The 16,337-nt window shown below is 57.7% G+C and overlaps 2 protein-coding genes across 7 annotated transcripts in view; both read left to right on the top strand.

Moving 5' to 3' along the window:
• Positions 1-3,564, top strand: part of PDCD6 (programmed cell death 6) — a 38,596-nt gene extending 35,032 nt beyond the window's left edge. For all 5 annotated transcript variants that reach the window (XM_045394712.2, XM_005556519.4, XM_065546032.1 and 2 more), the window contains one exon: positions 3,005-3,564. In XM_045394712.2, coding sequence (XP_045250647.2) covers positions 3,005-3,103 — 99 coding nt within the window. In that variant the 3' untranslated portion in view covers positions 3,104-3,564. The remainder of the gene's footprint in view (positions 1-3,004) is intronic.
• A 7,103-nt stretch (positions 3,565-10,667) lies between these two features.
• Positions 10,668-16,337, top strand: part of AHRR (aryl hydrocarbon receptor repressor) — a 113,550-nt gene continuing 107,880 nt past the window's right edge. For both annotated transcript variants that reach the window (XM_015451168.4, XM_073993025.1), the window contains exon 1: positions 10,668-10,786. The gene's annotated coding sequence lies outside the window, so the exon portion shown is untranslated. The remainder of the gene's footprint in view (positions 10,787-16,337) is intronic.

The following is a 16,337-nucleotide window of genomic DNA, read 5'->3' on the forward strand; positions in this document are numbered from 1 at the left end:
TTCTGATTTTTTTTTTTTTTTTTTTTTTTTTTGAGACCGAGTCTCGCTCTGTCACCCAGGCTATGGCACGATCCCGGCTCACTCTCACCTCTGCCTCCCGGGTTCAAGCGATTCTCCTGCCTCAGCCTCCCCAGTAGCTGGGATTACAGGTGACACCCAGCTAATTTTTGTATTTTTAGTAGAGATGGGGTTTTGCCATGTTGGCCAGGCTGATCTCAAACTCCTGACCTCAAATAATCCGCCCGCCTTAGCCTCCCAAAGTGCTGGGATTACAGGCATGAGCCCCTGTGCCTGGCCAATGATAGTGTATTTTTGCAAAAACTTTTATTCTGAGAAAAGGGACACGTTTTCTGTTGTGGTCATCCCTGTGTCCTGCCGTCGTTGTGTGTGAGGTCAGCTGTGGAGCCTGTGGGCACTCGGGCTGCCCTCGGTGGGGTCTCCGCGCTCTTCCTGTGCACACCAGTGTCTGCAGGAGCTTGTAATGCACCCTGACCTGCAAGGCAAGCTCTTTGGTGACGTCTTTCCTGCTGTGCTCTCTCTGAGACGCACGGAGATGGAGAGCAGGGCTCAGGGGACCCGCCTGGGAGCTCCACACAGACCCCTGCTGCTGTGTGCAGGTGGAGATCCCGGTCTCCACCCAGATTCCTCAAGGTCCTGCCTTGGTGGCCGCGCAGTTCCGTGAGAGAGAGGAACAGCATGGGGTTTTTAGAAATAATGGGGAAATTCGGAAACGTTCCCAAATTGTTTATTCTATGTAACAATTAAAATGCTAGATCTGTAAAAGTGAGTTTCCTCTGGTTTATGGATCCATCAGTCCCTGCTCTTCAGGGATTTGTTGGAGAACCAGGTCTGTGAACATGGAAGCCTCAAAACTCGACAGTGGGGGAGCCTTTCCTGCCCTGCCTCTTGGGGTTCCTGCCACGTTGGATGATATTTTCACAATGTTCTCTGAACACTTTAAAAAAGTGTAGGCCGGGCCTGGTGTCACATGCCTGTAGTCCCAGCTACTCAGGAGGCTGAGGCAGGAGAATCACTTGAGCCTAAGAGGTGGAGGTTGCAGTGAGCCAAGATCACACCACTGCACTCCAGCCTGGGTGACAGAGCCAGACACTGTCTCACAAAAAAAGAGGGAAAAGATGCAGTGTAAAATCTCGTTATGTACCGTGACTGAATTGCTGTAGGATTCAGATCTTCATTTGAGACTATGTTCTGTAAGTTAACGTTGATCTTGTGTGAGCTTTCGGTAGCTGGAGTAACACTGGCGGCCTCACAGTGACCTCTCCAGCGCCTTCCAAGGCACATCCGCAGCAAGGGTAGCTCCTCCTGGGGGGTGCTGCCTCCCCAAGGCCCCGGCTCCAGACCGCGTGGGGAGGGCCTGACAGCCAGTTCCCGGGCTCTCCCCACCCTTGGAGAGTGACCCTAAACACTAGACAGATGGGGAATGGGAAAGAAAAGAAAGCTGCAGACCACAAGTTAAAATTCCCTCAAAAATGTTTTGATTCATCTGCTTTTTCCAAAAGGATAAAGGCTTTTTGAAAATTATTTTTTAACAAATAATATGAACACTTTTAGAAACTCTAGAAAAACACAAAGGATTCAAAATAGAAAGAAAAATTACGGCCGGGCGCCGTGGCTCAAGCCTGTAATCCCAGCACTTTGGGAGGCCGAGACAGGCGGATCATGAGGTCAGGAGATCGAGACCATCCTGGCTAATACGGTGAAACCCCGTCGCTACTAAAAAATACAAAAAACTAGCCGGGCGAAGTGGCGGGTGCCTGTAGTCCCAGCTACTCGGGAGGCTGAGGCAGGAGAATGGCGTGAACCCGAGAGGAGGAGCTTGCAGTGAGCTGAGATCCGGCCACTGCACTCCAGCCTGGGTGACAGAGCAAGACTCCGTCTCAAAAAAAAAAAGAAAAATTACCCATTATTCTTCAAGCCAGCATCATCCATTGCAGGTGTTTTTGGAGTTTGGTGAGGCCGTAGCTGCTGCCAAGTCCAGGGGCCTGGTGGTGCTGTGGCGTTCCTGCAGGGTGGTTTTTTTTCCTTTGAGATGGAGTCTTGCTCTGTCACCCCAGCTGGAATGTGGTGGTGTAAACACAGCCCACTGCAGCCTCGACCCCAAGTCTCAAGCGATCCTTCCGCCTTGGCCTCCTGAGTAGCTGGGATCACAGGCGAGAGTCACCACACCCTGTCCACGTTCTGATATGCGAGGACTGCTGTTTTCTTCCCTTGTCACATTTTCTTCTTCTTCTTCTTTCTTTTTCCTTCTCCTTCCTTTTTTTTTTTTTTTTTTTGAGAGACCCTTGCTGTCTGTCACCCAGGCCTGAGTGTGGTGGTGTGAACACGGCTCACTGCAGCCTCAACCCCCAGGCTCAAGCGATCCTCACGCCTTGGCCTCCCAGAGTGCTGGGATCACAGACGAGAGTCACCATGCTGGCCTGAATCTTCATGATAGTTTACGGCTGCCCCAAGTCCATCATCTAGAAGTGGCACTTACTTAACCATCCCTGTTAGGAGGGTGTAGGCGGTCACCCTGTCTCTGCTGCTGATCTGGCCTGGACCCTCGGCTGTCAGAGGGAGGGGTGGGCGGGGCTGAAGGAGCCTGAAGCCCTCGTGATGTCACAAGATCCCCCGCTGTGTCCTGAGCTCCACATAGCCCAGGTGGCCCCACAGCAGAGGCGAGCCACTGGAGGGTGGAGGGCCTCCACGGGACGGTCTTCAGGGGCGAAGGAAGGGCCCAGGCCCCCAGGAGACTCAGGAGACCAGGGCCTGGGATCAGGGGCTCAGCCAGGGCTGGACGTAGTGGAGCCAGCCCTGCAGCCCTGTGTTCTTCCCACTCCCACTGTCCATGTGAACAGCTCCAGCCCCACCTGTGCCTGCCTGTGCTGGGCTTCATCAGGAGATGACCTGTGTGCTTCTGAAATTGGGTTCCTAATGACTTTGTCCCAGTGCACCTTGCTCCTTCCGTTCACTATCGAGATTTAAATGTGTGTTTTCTCCCCAGAGGTTGACGGATATATTCAGACGTTACGACACGGATCAGGATGGCTGGATTCAGGTGTCGTACGAACAGTACCTGTCCATGGTCTTCAGTATCGTATGACCCTGGCCTCTCGTGAAGAGCAGCACAACATGGCAAGAGCCGAAACGCCAAAGTTCCTGCCTGTGAGGGAATGGAACCCAGATGCAGTTAGATGCTGTTCTTCCTTTAGATTTTACCGTGTGGGGACCCAGCTGTACATATGTGGATAAGGTGATTAATGTTTTCCAACTATAATAGTAGCTGCATCATTATAATGCAGACATTGGATTTGGTGACTGTCTCATTGTGCCATGAGGTAAATGTAATAATGTTTGAGGCATTCTGCTTGCAAAGAAATCTATCATGTGCTTTTCTAGATGTCTCTGGTTCTATAGTGGAAATGCTTTTATTAGCCAATAGGAATTTTAAAATAATATGGAACTTGCACAAAAGGCTTTTCATGTGCCTTACTTTTTTAAAAAGGAGTTTATTGTATTCATTGGTATATGCGACGTAAGCAATAAAGGGAATGTTAGACCTGTGGTCTGCCTTCAGCTCTTCAAATCAAATAGGTCCAAGAACCAGGCCCCATGCCCTGGTCCTACAGACAGTCACTGCGTCAGATGTGCTGGCTCGTCTGGGACCTCCCAGGGTCCTGGGCACCTTCTGGGACATTGTCCAGCCCAGCGTGCACAGCTCTGCTTGTGAAAAGCCAGAGGGACTCTCACCCTCTGTTCAAGAGGCTACATTTCATAAAACTGCTCCGTGTGGATAAAGAAATCCAATTTGGCGTAGCAGGTTGCGCATTTCCATCATCAATGATTTAGCCACGCTGTCTCCGCACGTGGCCTGCAGCACATGGCCACCCAGCACATCCCCCTGCTCACCTCGGTCCACTGCCAGTGCTGCCCGGTCTCCCTCCCTGCCTCGCTGTGCAGCGCCGGGCCCCCCTGGGTTGACACTCCTGAGCCCCAGCCTCATTCTCTGGACGCTTCCCTTCTGCAGTGATGCGTCTGGTTTCGGGGCTGCAGCCTCTGCTCAGAACACCTGCCTTGACGCTGCTCGTTCCACACAGTTCTGCACGTCTTTTCTCTGTTTTGGTCTCTTGGGATCTGCTACCTGCTCAAATCCCTGCTTGGTGTGTTGAGGGGTGAGGGGCAGGGGGCGTGGTTTCCTGGAAAAAGCCCCAGTCTCTTAACACTGGGCAGGTGTGTGCTGTGTGTGTGGAGGGGTGGGGGGGCTGGGCTGCATCTGTGCTCCAGGTGAGATCTCCAACTGCCCACCTGCACTTGGCCTGGGGCCTCTGGATACGGATCCCTCTGGAGCAGGCGATCCCGGCTCCCTGGGTATGGGAGGAGGAGGGATGTGGGCTTGGGGGCCTGGCTGCTCCCTCTGGCTACACCGCCAATCTGTGCTGGCCCCTTCTCAGGTGCCCAGGCCCCATGTGGCCCCCGGGTTGGTGTGGGGCCTGCACTGCGCTGTCCTCGTCTGCTCCTGGTTGGCTACTCTGCCGGTCGCACCACCTGCCAGGCTGCGGGGGGGGTCCTTGCCCACAGCCGTCTGTGCTGCCTGTGGCCTTGTGGTCTGTCCTGCGGTCCTGGCTGGTGTGTGTGTCCCCCGGCAGCACCTGCAGCCTCGCTGCCTGCATCCCCTCGCAACCCCCACCCCTCGCGCTGGCACGTGGCCTCCCCTAGAACCTGAAGCCAGAGCTTGTGTGGAAGAAGTGGGTGGGGTATTCAGATTTCAGATTTGGGTTCTGGTGGGTGTCACTGATAAGAAACTGGGGATCTGTTGGCCTGTGCTGGCCACGGGTGGGGCCTGGCACCGTGAGTTTCCCATCTGTGGTGCCCGTGGTTAGTGGATTAGAACATCACTGGACAGGAGGCCCGGGTGTGGCAGGGTCAGGCCCAAGGTATGTGGGGCTGGGACTGACCTTGTGACCTCAGTCATGGGGATCCCAGGGCGGTCTCTGAGGATCCCCAGCCATCCGCTGGGTGCCTCGCTAGACCTTGACACCCCCGTGACTCTGCAGCAGATGACCCCAGGCTCCACTCCGTGAGGTCAGCTGCCTTGCCCAGGCCCCAGGCTCCCAATTCCATGAGGTCTTCCTTCCTCACCCAGGCCTCCACGGCCAGGCTCCCAGCAGCTTCTCCCTCGCCTCACGGGCACCTGGACTCAGTGTCAGGCCTCCACGGCCAGGCGCCCAGCGGCTTCTCCCTCGCCTCACGGGCACCTGGACTCAGTGTCAGGCCTCCACGGCCAGGCGCCCAGCGGCTTCTCCCTCGCCTCACGGGCACCTGGACTCAGTGTCCAGTAGCTGCACCCACCCCACCCTGGGAGCTGCCCTCACTCCTTCTTCAGCCTCAGGCCTGTGAAGTCTCCGTGTTTGGGGTGAGGGCAGCTGCTGCAGCCACCTTGCAGCCCTCCCAGCCACATCTCCAGGCCCTTGCCCGTGCTGTCTCCCTTTGCAGTGAACAACCCCCACTCCACACCCGCAGCTTCTCTGGCCTCTGGATTCCTACCTGGGTCGGGGAAGCCTCTGCTACTCCGAGGAGCTGCCAGCCCTGGTGAGAGACACCTGCCTACAGGCACACGATCAGCGTCTGTCCTCCATGGATGATACGGGCCAACGGCTGATGCTGAGGCCGATGTGCTCATCCTGTGTATCAGCTGCCAGGGAAGGAATGTTGTATGTGTGTGGTTAGCTCCATATTCCTAGAAAGCAGACAAGGCAGGTGAGATGGAGACTTTTACAGAGAAAAGGTCAGATTGTGGATGAAGTTTCCTTCCTTTTCGCAGCAATGAGATGTTCCTCTGATGGAGATAAAGTGTTTCTCAGCACGTCACGTGCGTGTGGGACAGACGCACAGGTTTGTGGTGTGCTCAGGTGTGTGGCAGATTCACAGGTGTGAGGTACACTCAGGTGTGTGGTGCAGGGACCCTCAGCTACTCTGCACATGGCTGCCATGGGGGCTCCTGATCTGCAGGCAGACTCTGGGAGGCTGCCTTGGAGAGGGGCCTCCATGAAGACTCACGAGAACAAAAGCCGCTGAGAATTCGGGAGCACAAGTTCTTTAGCAGAAGGTGAGGAGGGTGCTGGGGCCGCTGCACCGCACGCTGGGAGGACCAGCAAGGGTAGCACGCTGGACAAACGCATGTCAGGCCGGCCTGCTGGCAAGGAAACCCCTGGATGCAGAGCCTGTGTCGGGCTGGTGGGCTGTGGCTGTCGGGAGGGGCATTTCCCCGGGAGCTCCCAGCCGCCAGGAGTCAAGGGGAGGCAGTGAGGAGCATCTTGCAGTGGAATTGTGGAGGGGGGACTCCCCTGCTCTCCTGGTGGGAGTCACTGATACAAAACTGGGGGTCCCTGGAGGGCAGTGAGCTCACGAGTTGTGAAGGATTCTCTGGAGGGGGTGCCGTGCCCCCCGCCAGCCACACTGCCAGCCACACTGCCAGCACAGACCCCATCCTCAGGCGTCTGCAGGGAGGGCCCGTCAGCTGCACACAGCCTGGGCCACGTGGGGGCAGTGCGGCTGCACCACAGAGCTCCGGGAGCTGCTGACTGACCGGGTGGCCCTGCCAGACACAGCCATGGCATTTGTAGCTGCTGAGAAACCACAGAGAGAAGGGCCTTCACCCTTTCAACTCTCCCTTGTCAGGCAGGCTGTGCCCTGTGACCCTTCAGAGCCTGGGTTTGGGGGTGGAGGGGGTGGACAGCTGACCAGGTGCCCTGCGCAGGCCCAGCATGGTGAGGCTGGGTCGGGGAGGCCAGGCCAGGCCAGTGTCGCTCGACCCCTGGTCCCAAGACCCAAGACAGCAGGACACGGGGGGCACAGCCATCTCTGGGGGCCGCTACCTCCCTCTGCTCTGGGTCCTCACAGTCATCAGTGCAGACATGGAGGTGCAGGTGCACGCCGTCCACCCTCACCTGGGGCCCCTGGCCTGTGCCTCCCCACGCTCCCTACCCTGCACCTCCCCCCACAGTCCTGCACTTCCCCCCATCCTGTACCTCCCCACTTCACCCTCCACCTCCCCCACACCCTGCACCTCCCCACATCCTTTACCTCCTTCCTTCATCCTGCACCTCCCTCCATCCCTCACCTTCCTCCTCACCTGGCACCTCCCCCCATCCTTTTCCTCCCCCCCTCACCTCCACCTCCCCCCTCATCCTGCACCTCCCCCTCACCCTGCACCTCCCCCTCCACCTCCCCCCTCACTTCCCCTGCTCACTCGCCACCTCCCTCCCGCACCTCCCCCCCGGACCTTCCCCCCGAACCTCCCCCCATCACCCTGCACCTTCCCCCATCCTTCATCTCCCCCCCTCACCCTCCACCCCCCCACCCTGCGGCAGGCAGAGAGCTGACTCCAGCACAGTGAACTTGGAATGATGGAATGTACCCTGGAAGCAGGAGCTCTGACGGGTGCCACCGTGACTGTGCCTAGCAGGGAGCTACCTGGTGGATTTTAACAAAAGACAAAATTCCCCAGGTCCTTCTCTGTCCTCCAGGAGAAAGTGGTATGGGAGAGGGAACCCAAGCATGACCAGGGCTGCCCACGCGGCTCCCTGTGAGGCATCAACGCTGCGAGTCACAGCTGTCGTGGGGAACCCGGGAAACCTAGCCACTGTCAGAGAGCCAGAGAGCCATAGACGCCTGCACCGGGTCCTGGCCCAGCCCGAGGGGTCCATGTACCCCTGTCTGCCTCTGAGGTCAGGGCCCTGGGGTCCTGGCCTGGTCTGCCTGTGGGAGGCAAAGGTGTGGCCAGGAGGGGGCAGTGGTGGTCACCACTCCTAGAGGCCCATGAAGAGCAGCTTTGCCCCCACACTTCTGGGAAGACAACTTGGGTGTGTTTGGGAGGGGCCTGGTGCTGCAGCCGGCCGTGGGCACCTGCCTTGTGGCCGTCCACTGGGGGCCGAGTCCAGCTCAGATGGCTCTGGGGACCCGCTGCACCCACGACTCCTTTGTGGGTGTACCCAGAGCTGGGGGTGGCTCCTTGGAGGCTTCCAGTCCTGCCCCAGCTGCCATCCCTGCCAGGTGTTAGTCCCTCTGGTTCAGAGTCCCAGGAGGACCAGTGGCCCAGGAGAAAGGGGTGTGTCTCCAGCTGCTGGGAGTGTGGGTGGGAGCCAGAGGCCTCAATGACAGTGGGGATGGCAAGTCCTGACTGGAGGGAGGAGACCTGAACAGGGTCCCCAGCACAGAGGCAGAAAGGAGACTCTGTGAGTGGGGGTGTCAGCTGCATCTGGACCTTTGTCGTGGGGAGGCAGGCATGCCTGACAGCCCACCTGACCGGGAGGCGGCTCGGGGATCCGCCATTGTGCGGGTGGGGTGCCCAGAGACTCCAGGACTCCACGTGGGGCTCTGCCTGCTGGACCCTGAGACTTTAGGGGTAGTGCCTCCCACAGCAGGGTCATCCTCTTTCTGCACAGTCCCACTGGCTGCCCCAGGTCCTGCAGAGACCTGAGACTCTGGGGACAAGCACAGGGGACAGGTGGGTGTGGACGGCCTGTGCCGGTCGAGGGCAGTGGGAGGGAAGGAGGAGCCGTTTCCTTGTGTACTCAGAGTAACAAAGTGTCTCATTCCAGTTGGTTCTGGTGGGACAGGGTAGGTGGAAGGGACCCGTGCTTGCCCTGAGACATGGGGGTGCTGTCTTCCTGTGCAGGGGGGTGTGGCTCACCACCATCACCTTCTACCCACAGGTTCTTATTTTAACAGATCACAGAGGTACTATGTGCTTCTTGCAAAAATTTACAGGAATTGTAGACTTTTTAAAAAGTAAAAAGAAATTAAAGTTCACCTGTAACCTCACAGTTATCCAACTACACATTTCCTGTGCATAATTCACTTTACAAAAATTGGATCGAGATACAACTAATGATTTTTAAAAATACAGCAGTATAGTTCCACATCAAAAAATAAATGGGTACACCCAGGGCTCCTGGCTGTCCCAGTGGCACAGTGGCTCATGCCTGTAATCCCCACACTTTGGCAAGCCGAGGCGGGTGGGTCACCTGAGGTCAGGAGTTCGAGACCAGCCTGGTCAAGATGGCAAAACCACATCTCTACTTAAAAAAAAAAATAAAAAATTAGCCGAAAAAAAAATTAGCTGAGTATGGTGGCCTGTGCCTGTAATCCCAGCTACTTGGGAGGCTAAGGCACGAGAATCGCTTGAGCCCTGGAGGCAGAGGTTGCAGTAAATTGAGATGGTACCACTGCTCTCAGGCCTGGGTGATAGAGCAAGACTCTGCCTCAAAAAAAGCCCATTTACTCAGCCGACATTTTTGAGCCTCTGCTATTAGGAACCAGAGGTGAGCAGAGCCGACCTGGTGACCCCTGGGGACACAGCGGGAGAACGCTACAGTTCCGGGCTGCCCTGCAGGAGCTACAGCCTGGGAGGGGCGGTGGCCACTTGGGGGCAGGGTGGGCTTCTCAGCTGCGCCCACCCTGTGTCTGGGAGAGACTTCTCCTGAGCCGACAGCAGAGAGTGCAAAGTCCCCAAGGCCCACAAGCCTTATTCGGAGAACAGCAGGAGGCGCGGGGCGGGTTGGGGGCGTCAGGGAGACGGGGTTGCACTGAGAGCCTGGGGAGCGCCAGTGACAGCCTCGGCCGCGCTGCTGAAAACCGGCCGTGCGGGATGGGGGGGCGCGGTTGGCCCGGCTGGGATGAGGAGCGCGGATGCTGAGGAGCGGACTCCAGGGACCCCCGAGCGAGCGGCCGGGAAAGAAGGAGGGGCGGACGGCCCCATGGCCGGCCCCAGCGAGAGCGCGAACGGGTGGAAGCCGGCCAGAGTCTGTGGAGACGTCGGGGTGCGAGGCCAGGCTGAGGGTGTCCCCAGGGATCCCCGGAGGGTACAGGGAATTCGGCCAGGGCCTGCGCGCCGGGACGGAGGACCGGAGGGGGCCAAGGACCACCGGGAAGGGGAAGGAGAAGGCGCAGCCCGAGGTAGGAGGGGCCGGCGGGCGCTCAGAGGGCGCGGGGTGAGCCCTGGGGACCTGCAGGGAGGACCTGGCTCTCGGCCGCGTGGTCCCAGGTGCCGACCGGCGGGGTGGGCGGGGCTGGGGCGTCCAGGGCCGCGCACCTGCCGCGTGGGACCCTGAAAAGTCCGGGACGAGGAACTTCGCACGGGCGACCCTGCGGTGCCTGGCGCGCGTCCGCTTCCTGAGAAGTTCAGGATCCAAAAGTACCTTAATATTCTCTATGATTCGCAAAAACCATGACTCCTTTTACATTTTCGAAACGACCTCATGGGGCAGGCGATGGGGACTCGCTGTCCTCAGTTTACCTGTTCGGGTCTGCGCCACCCGGCTCTAGGGCCAGCGGCTCAGCACAGCCCGCGGCGAGCGCTGGGGAGGGGACGGGGGCGCGGGGAAAACCGAGGGGGCCCTGGGCGCACACAGACCCCAGGGGGAACGCAGGGCCTGGAGGGGCGCAGGCCGCGACCCCCACCTCGGGGCACGGAGACTCCGGGGGATCACTGGGACGCGAAGGGCGCAGGGCGGACCCCAGGGGAACCGGATGGCGTCTCGGGTTCGCTAGGGCAGCTGGGGCAGCCGGACCCAAGACAGCCGGACCCGCGGGCGCCCTCTGCCGCCTCCCGGCCCTGGGTGCTGCGGGGCGGGGCGGGGCGGGCGGCTCGCGTGCCGGGGTGGGGCAGTCCCTGGAGCCGCCGCGGGTCCCCGGGATGCGAGCGCCGGCACCCGCCGCCACAGCTCCTGGCCAGGGCGCGCTGCCCCGCGGGTGCGCCTGAGCCTCCGCGCCCCGCCGGCCCTGGGTAAGTGTCCTGGGCGCCCCGCCGGCCCCCGCCGCGTGCCGCCCGCAGTGGAGACGGGATGCGCTCCCGGGTGCGGGGCTGAGGGGCGAGCGCCGGCGTCGGGACCCTCCTCACGCCGCATCCTGGCGCCGTCAGGCCCGGCTGCCCCCGGACGGGGCGGACACTCTGGGGTGCGGCTGGCGGGTCTCACTTAAAACTCGGACCTTGGAGGGAGCCGCGGCGCGTCCACGGTCCGTGGTCCTCGGCGTCCGCTCGGGAGTGTTCTGAGCCCTCACTCCCGGGCGTTCCGTGCGGGCCGCGCTCCCTGGGGCTGGGCGGGTGCGGGCGGCAGAGCCGGGCCCCGCTGTCGGGCCGAGCGCGCCAGGCCCGGGGGTCTCAGCCCTGGGAAGGGCCCATGTTCAGACTTGGTTTCAGTAGCACCTAGAAATTTGTTCACTGAAGTCTTATTCTGAGCGGCCAGAATTCCCAACCGGATGCCCTGAGAGCGACGTGGAGCCTGAGTCGATGCTGGGACCCCTATTGGGAGGGGTCGCCACGGGCGCGTGACTGGCAGGGGCCACCCTCTGACCTCTTCTGGGAGGCCAGGGGCCTTGTGCAGAAGCGTCCACGGGCCTGTCCCACGGGCCTGTCCCGCTGTGGCCTCCGGGATGTCAAGGGCAGGCAGGGAGGGGCTTCCTCCCTGGACCTCGGTGCGGTCGCACAGGCCGTCTGCGGGGCCCTTGCAGGAGGGTGGGTGTGGGCGCGCATCCTCCAAACGCCACCCCCACGGGGCCCCACAGCCGCCCTGGCCTGGCAACTGTCACCCATTTTACGAATGAGGACATCAAGGCAGGTCACTCATCGAGCCTCCCAGAGCGAGTGACCGGTGGCGTCTGGACTCGGGCCGAGGGTGTCGTATCCATCCCGCACAAAGCCGGGGCTCGATGCGGCCCCAGAGTCGCTGAAAAGCCTTGAGTAACAAGAACTGGAGAACAACATAGGATGCTGACCGGGCGGACACTGCCGCCTGGGGAGGGGCTTCGACGTGGCGGACACCGCTGCCTGGGGAGGGGCTTTGACGGGGTGGACACCACCGCCTGGGGAGCGGCTTTTATTTTTGTTTTCTTACTTATCTGTATTTTCTAAAATGAACAGATATGAGTTTTACCACAGGAGAAAGGTTCTTATAAAAATTCAGATTTCTTAGAGAAATGCTGTCAGCTCACAGCCTGGTGGGGTTGGGAGACCCACAGATGGCCCTAGCCGACCCCTCCGTCCTGTGTGGGACCTGCCTGCGAGCAGCACCCAGGAGTCTGTCGAGGCCCCACCCGTGGTCCCCAGCTGAGCCCCTGACTGCAGTGGTAGGGTCCTCCCCTGTCCCCCAACTGCCTACAAGGCGTCTTTGACCCGTGTCCCAGGTGGAGAAGAACGCTGCCATCAGAAGGCCGGGGACACCTGAGTCTTGCCTCACAGGGCCATTTCTGTGGGGAGTTTGGTCCAGTCCCAAGGAGGCTCCATCTGGTGAGGTGAGTTCATGAGTATTTTGTAAAATGGGACAACCTATTGCGATAGGATCCATCCTCCTGTATTTAGGCTACATAGGGCAAGAACTGAGACACACTTCCCTGCCACCCCCTCGCATCTCCACCAGTAGGGCCAGGAAGTTCAGATATGCTCAGGTGACCACCTGAACACCATGAGGCTTTTCCCTGAAGTATTATCAGCAACTGTTTCTCAAACTACTTTATCTTGATCCTTGTGCCAAATTATTTATTTCCCGCAACTGTGAGGCCTCCTCCTTCATGTGGCCTGGTGTTCCCAGGAGCAGGCCTTGTGATCGGAGGGAGACGGCTTGTTGCTCAACAGGGTCTTCCCACCTTGTTCACCCGTGCTGGGTGCTGAGACGCCGGGGGAGGGGGAGGCAGCTGTGGTTCTAGCCGTCGTCATTTGCAATGCAGTTGGAGAGATGTGACTGGGTGGCCCTGACCAGTGTTAAGTGGTTAATACGACACAGAAGCGGGAAAGCACCATGGGGTCTGGGGTGATCAGGCATTGAACGAGACTCAGCGGAGCTCCTTGAGGAGAGTCGCCTCACAGACAGGCAGGAATGAATAGGCCGATCTGGCAGGGGCTGATGACTTGGGTAGGAAAGACTTGGAAGCCCTGAAACATCTTGCCCAGCTCGTTCTTTCTCTCTCTCTCCCCCTCTCTCTCTTTCTTTTCTTTCTCCCTCCCTCCCTCCCCTTTCTTTCTTTCTTTCTTTCTTTCTTTCTTTTCTTTCCCTCTTTCTTCCTCTCTTTTTTTTTTGAGACACAGTCTTGTTCTGTCACCCAGGCTGGAGTGCAATGGTGCCTTCTTGGCTCACTGCAACCTCTGCCTCCCGGGTTCAAGCAATTCTCCTGCCTCAGTCTCCCAAGTAGCTGGGACTACAGGTGTGTGCCACCGCATCCGGTTAATTTTTGTATTTTTAGTAGAGACAGGTTTCACTATGTTGGCCAGGCTGGTCTTGAACTCCTGACGTCGTGATCTCCCCGCTTTGGCCTCCCAAAGTGCTGGGATTACAGGCGTGAGTCACCGTGCTCAGCCGCTTAGCTGTTTCAATGCAGTGAATTATAGCCAAAGGTGCTTCTGCTTGGAAATTTTTTTTTAAATAAAAATATATTCATTTATATATTAAAAAAACTGAGGCACAAACAAAAACCTGAAACTGGGCCGGGTGTGGTGGCTCACACCTGTAATCCCAGCACCTTGGGAGGCTGAGGTGGGCGGATCACCTGAGGTCGGGAGTTCAAGACCAGCCTGACCAACATGGAGAAACCCTGTCTCTACTAAAAAAAATACAAAAATTAGCCGGGTGTGGTGGTGCATGCCTGTAATCCCAGCTATTTGGGAGGCTGAGGCAGGAGAATTGCATGAACCTGGGAGGCGGAAGTTGAGGTAAGCCAAAGTTGCACCATTGCACTCCAGCCTGGGCAACAAAAGTGAAACTCTGTCTCAAAAAAAAAAAACAAAAAACAGGCCGGGCGCGGTGGCTCAAGCCTGTAATCCCAGCACTTTGGGGGGCCGAGACGGGCGGATCACGAGGTCGGGAGATCGAGACCATCCTGGCTAACACGGTGAAACCCCGTCTCTACTAAAAAATACAAAAAACTAGCCGGGCGAGGTGGTGGGCGCCTGTAGTCCCAGCTACTCGGGAGGCTGAGGCAGGAGAATGGCGTGAACCCGGAGGCGGAGCTTGCAGTGAGCTGAGATCCGGCCACTGCACTCCAGCCTGGGCGACAGAGCGAGACTCCGTCTCAAAAAACAAAAAACAAACAAAAACAAAAACAAAAAAAACCAAAAAACAAAAACGAAATTGGTTATTCGGGGGTCACTGGCTGTGGGGAGGAGGCAGGCAGGCCGGCTCCTTGGATTTCCTCTGGGCCCCTCCCCTACACCACCCACAGGGAATATTTATCAGCTCCTGGTGATTTTTACCAGAACTCTTGATTTTAGGGCCTTTCCAGCACTGAGCTGGAGACACCCAGGAGAACGTGGCTTTGCCCGGGCGTTGCAGAGCGAGTAGTCACTGGTGTGTGAGGCTGAGGAGGGCAACGAGGCTTCCGTCTCAATTCTGGCTACTCGGAAGGGAGTTCGGGATGTTGGGGACAAGAAGGATCTGCACTAGCCCCACCTCCGACAACATCCCCTGCCCCCCTTCATCTTCCCAGCTGTCCTGCCACCCCCCGACCCGCTCCTGCCCTGTGGCTCTGCACTCATTTGGGGACGAGGGTTAGTTAGGCTGGTGGTGCCAGGGTTCAGGGTCTTCTGGGGCTGGTGTAGGTCATCCTATCCCCTTCACCTTCCTTGACCTCAAGGGGTGGTCGAGTGGGTTTGCTCTATGCCCAGCCCGCCTTGGGGTGCTGGGAACCGTCCCTGGTCTATTCTCCCCACCAGGCTGGGGCCAGGCTTGGGTGCGGCTTGGGAGTTTCCTGTTTGAGTCGAAAGGCCTTGCAGTTCTGATGGGATGGCCTTGCACGCTGGCCTCCAGCCACCAAGTGCCCAACCTGGTTTCTCGGAGAAGTGCACTGGGCCAGACACGCGGCCATGACGGAGGGGAGGCTGGGCATCCCACACCACCTCGAGGGGAGGGTCAGACCCTTCCGAAGCATCCGTCCCACCCGCCCACACCGCCTCCACCCACCCACGGGCATCTGTCCCTGCTCCAATCTGCCATTTGCTTTCTTTCTTAACATTCCAGAGATTTTACATATATTTATTTGTAAATTTGTGTTCTATGTGTTACGTGGTGTTTTTTGTTTCTTTTTTTTTTTCCTTTTCTTCTTTCTTTTTTTTTTTTTCTTGAGATGGAGTCTAGCTCTTGTTGCCCAGGCTGGAGCTCAGTGGCGCAATCTTGGCTTACTGCTACCTCCGCTTCCTGGGTTCAAGCGATTCTCCTGCCTCAGCCTCCCGAGTAGCTGGGATTACAGGCACCCGCCACCACGCCAGGCTAATTTTTGTATTTTTAGTAGAGATGGGGTTTCACCATGTTGGTCAGGCTGGTCTGGAATTCCTCACCTCAGGTGATTCCCCGCCTCAGCCTCCCTAAGTGCTGGGATTACAGGCGTGAGCCACCGCGCCCGGCCTCTATGTGTTTTCGTGTTGAGGTAAAATGCGTATAACATCAAATTAACCGTTTAAAAGTGAACAGTTCAGGGGCATTTAGTACATTGACAAAGTTGTGTAGCCACCACCTCTCTCTAGCTCCAAAACATCTTCATCACCTCTGGCAGTGCCCACCCACTGAGCAGTCACTCCCCAGTCCCCGCTCCCAGGTCCTGGCTGCCATGAACCTTTTAATCTGAGTTTGCCTACTCTGGATATATCATGCAATGGGGTCAGCGTGTGGCCTTCTGTGTCCAGCTTCTTTCACGCAGTGCAACGTTTTTAGGGTCCCTCCACGTGGCAGCATGTGCCAAGGCTTCCTTCCTTTTCACAGCTGAATAATATTTCATCATATGAAGATGCCACGTTCTGTTTACTGGTCCCTCAGTTGATGGACATTTAGTTTGTTTACATTTTTTGGCTACTGTGAATTATGGGCATTTGTGTGCAGGTTTCTGTTAGAACAAATGCTTTCACTTCTGTTAGGTGTGTACCTAGGAGTGGAGTTACTGGATCATATAGTGATTCTGTGTTTAACTTTTTGAGGAAACACCACACTTTTCCACAGCAGGTGCACCATTTTACATTTTCACCAGCAATGCACCAGAAACAGTTCCAATTTCTCCATAGCCCCACTGACACTTATGTTCTATTTAGAAAAAATGATAGCTGGCCCAGTGCGGTGGTTCACGCCTGTAATTCCAGCACTTTGGGAGGCTGAGGCAAGCGGATCACCTGAGGTCAGGAGTTCGAGACCTGCCTGACCAATATGGTGAAACCCCATCTCTACCAAAAATATAAAAATTAGCCGGGCGTGGTGGCATGCGCCTATACTCCCAGCTACTCGGGAGGCCAAGGCAGGAGAATCTCTTGAACCCAGGAGGTGGAGGTTGCACTAAGCTGAGATTGAGCCATTGCATTCCAGCCT

This window comes from Macaca fascicularis, chromosome 6, assembly GCF_037993035.2.
Source record: "Macaca fascicularis isolate 582-1 chromosome 6, T2T-MFA8v1.1".
NCBI classification, from domain to species: Eukaryota; Metazoa; Chordata; class Mammalia; order Primates; family Cercopithecidae; genus Macaca; species Macaca fascicularis.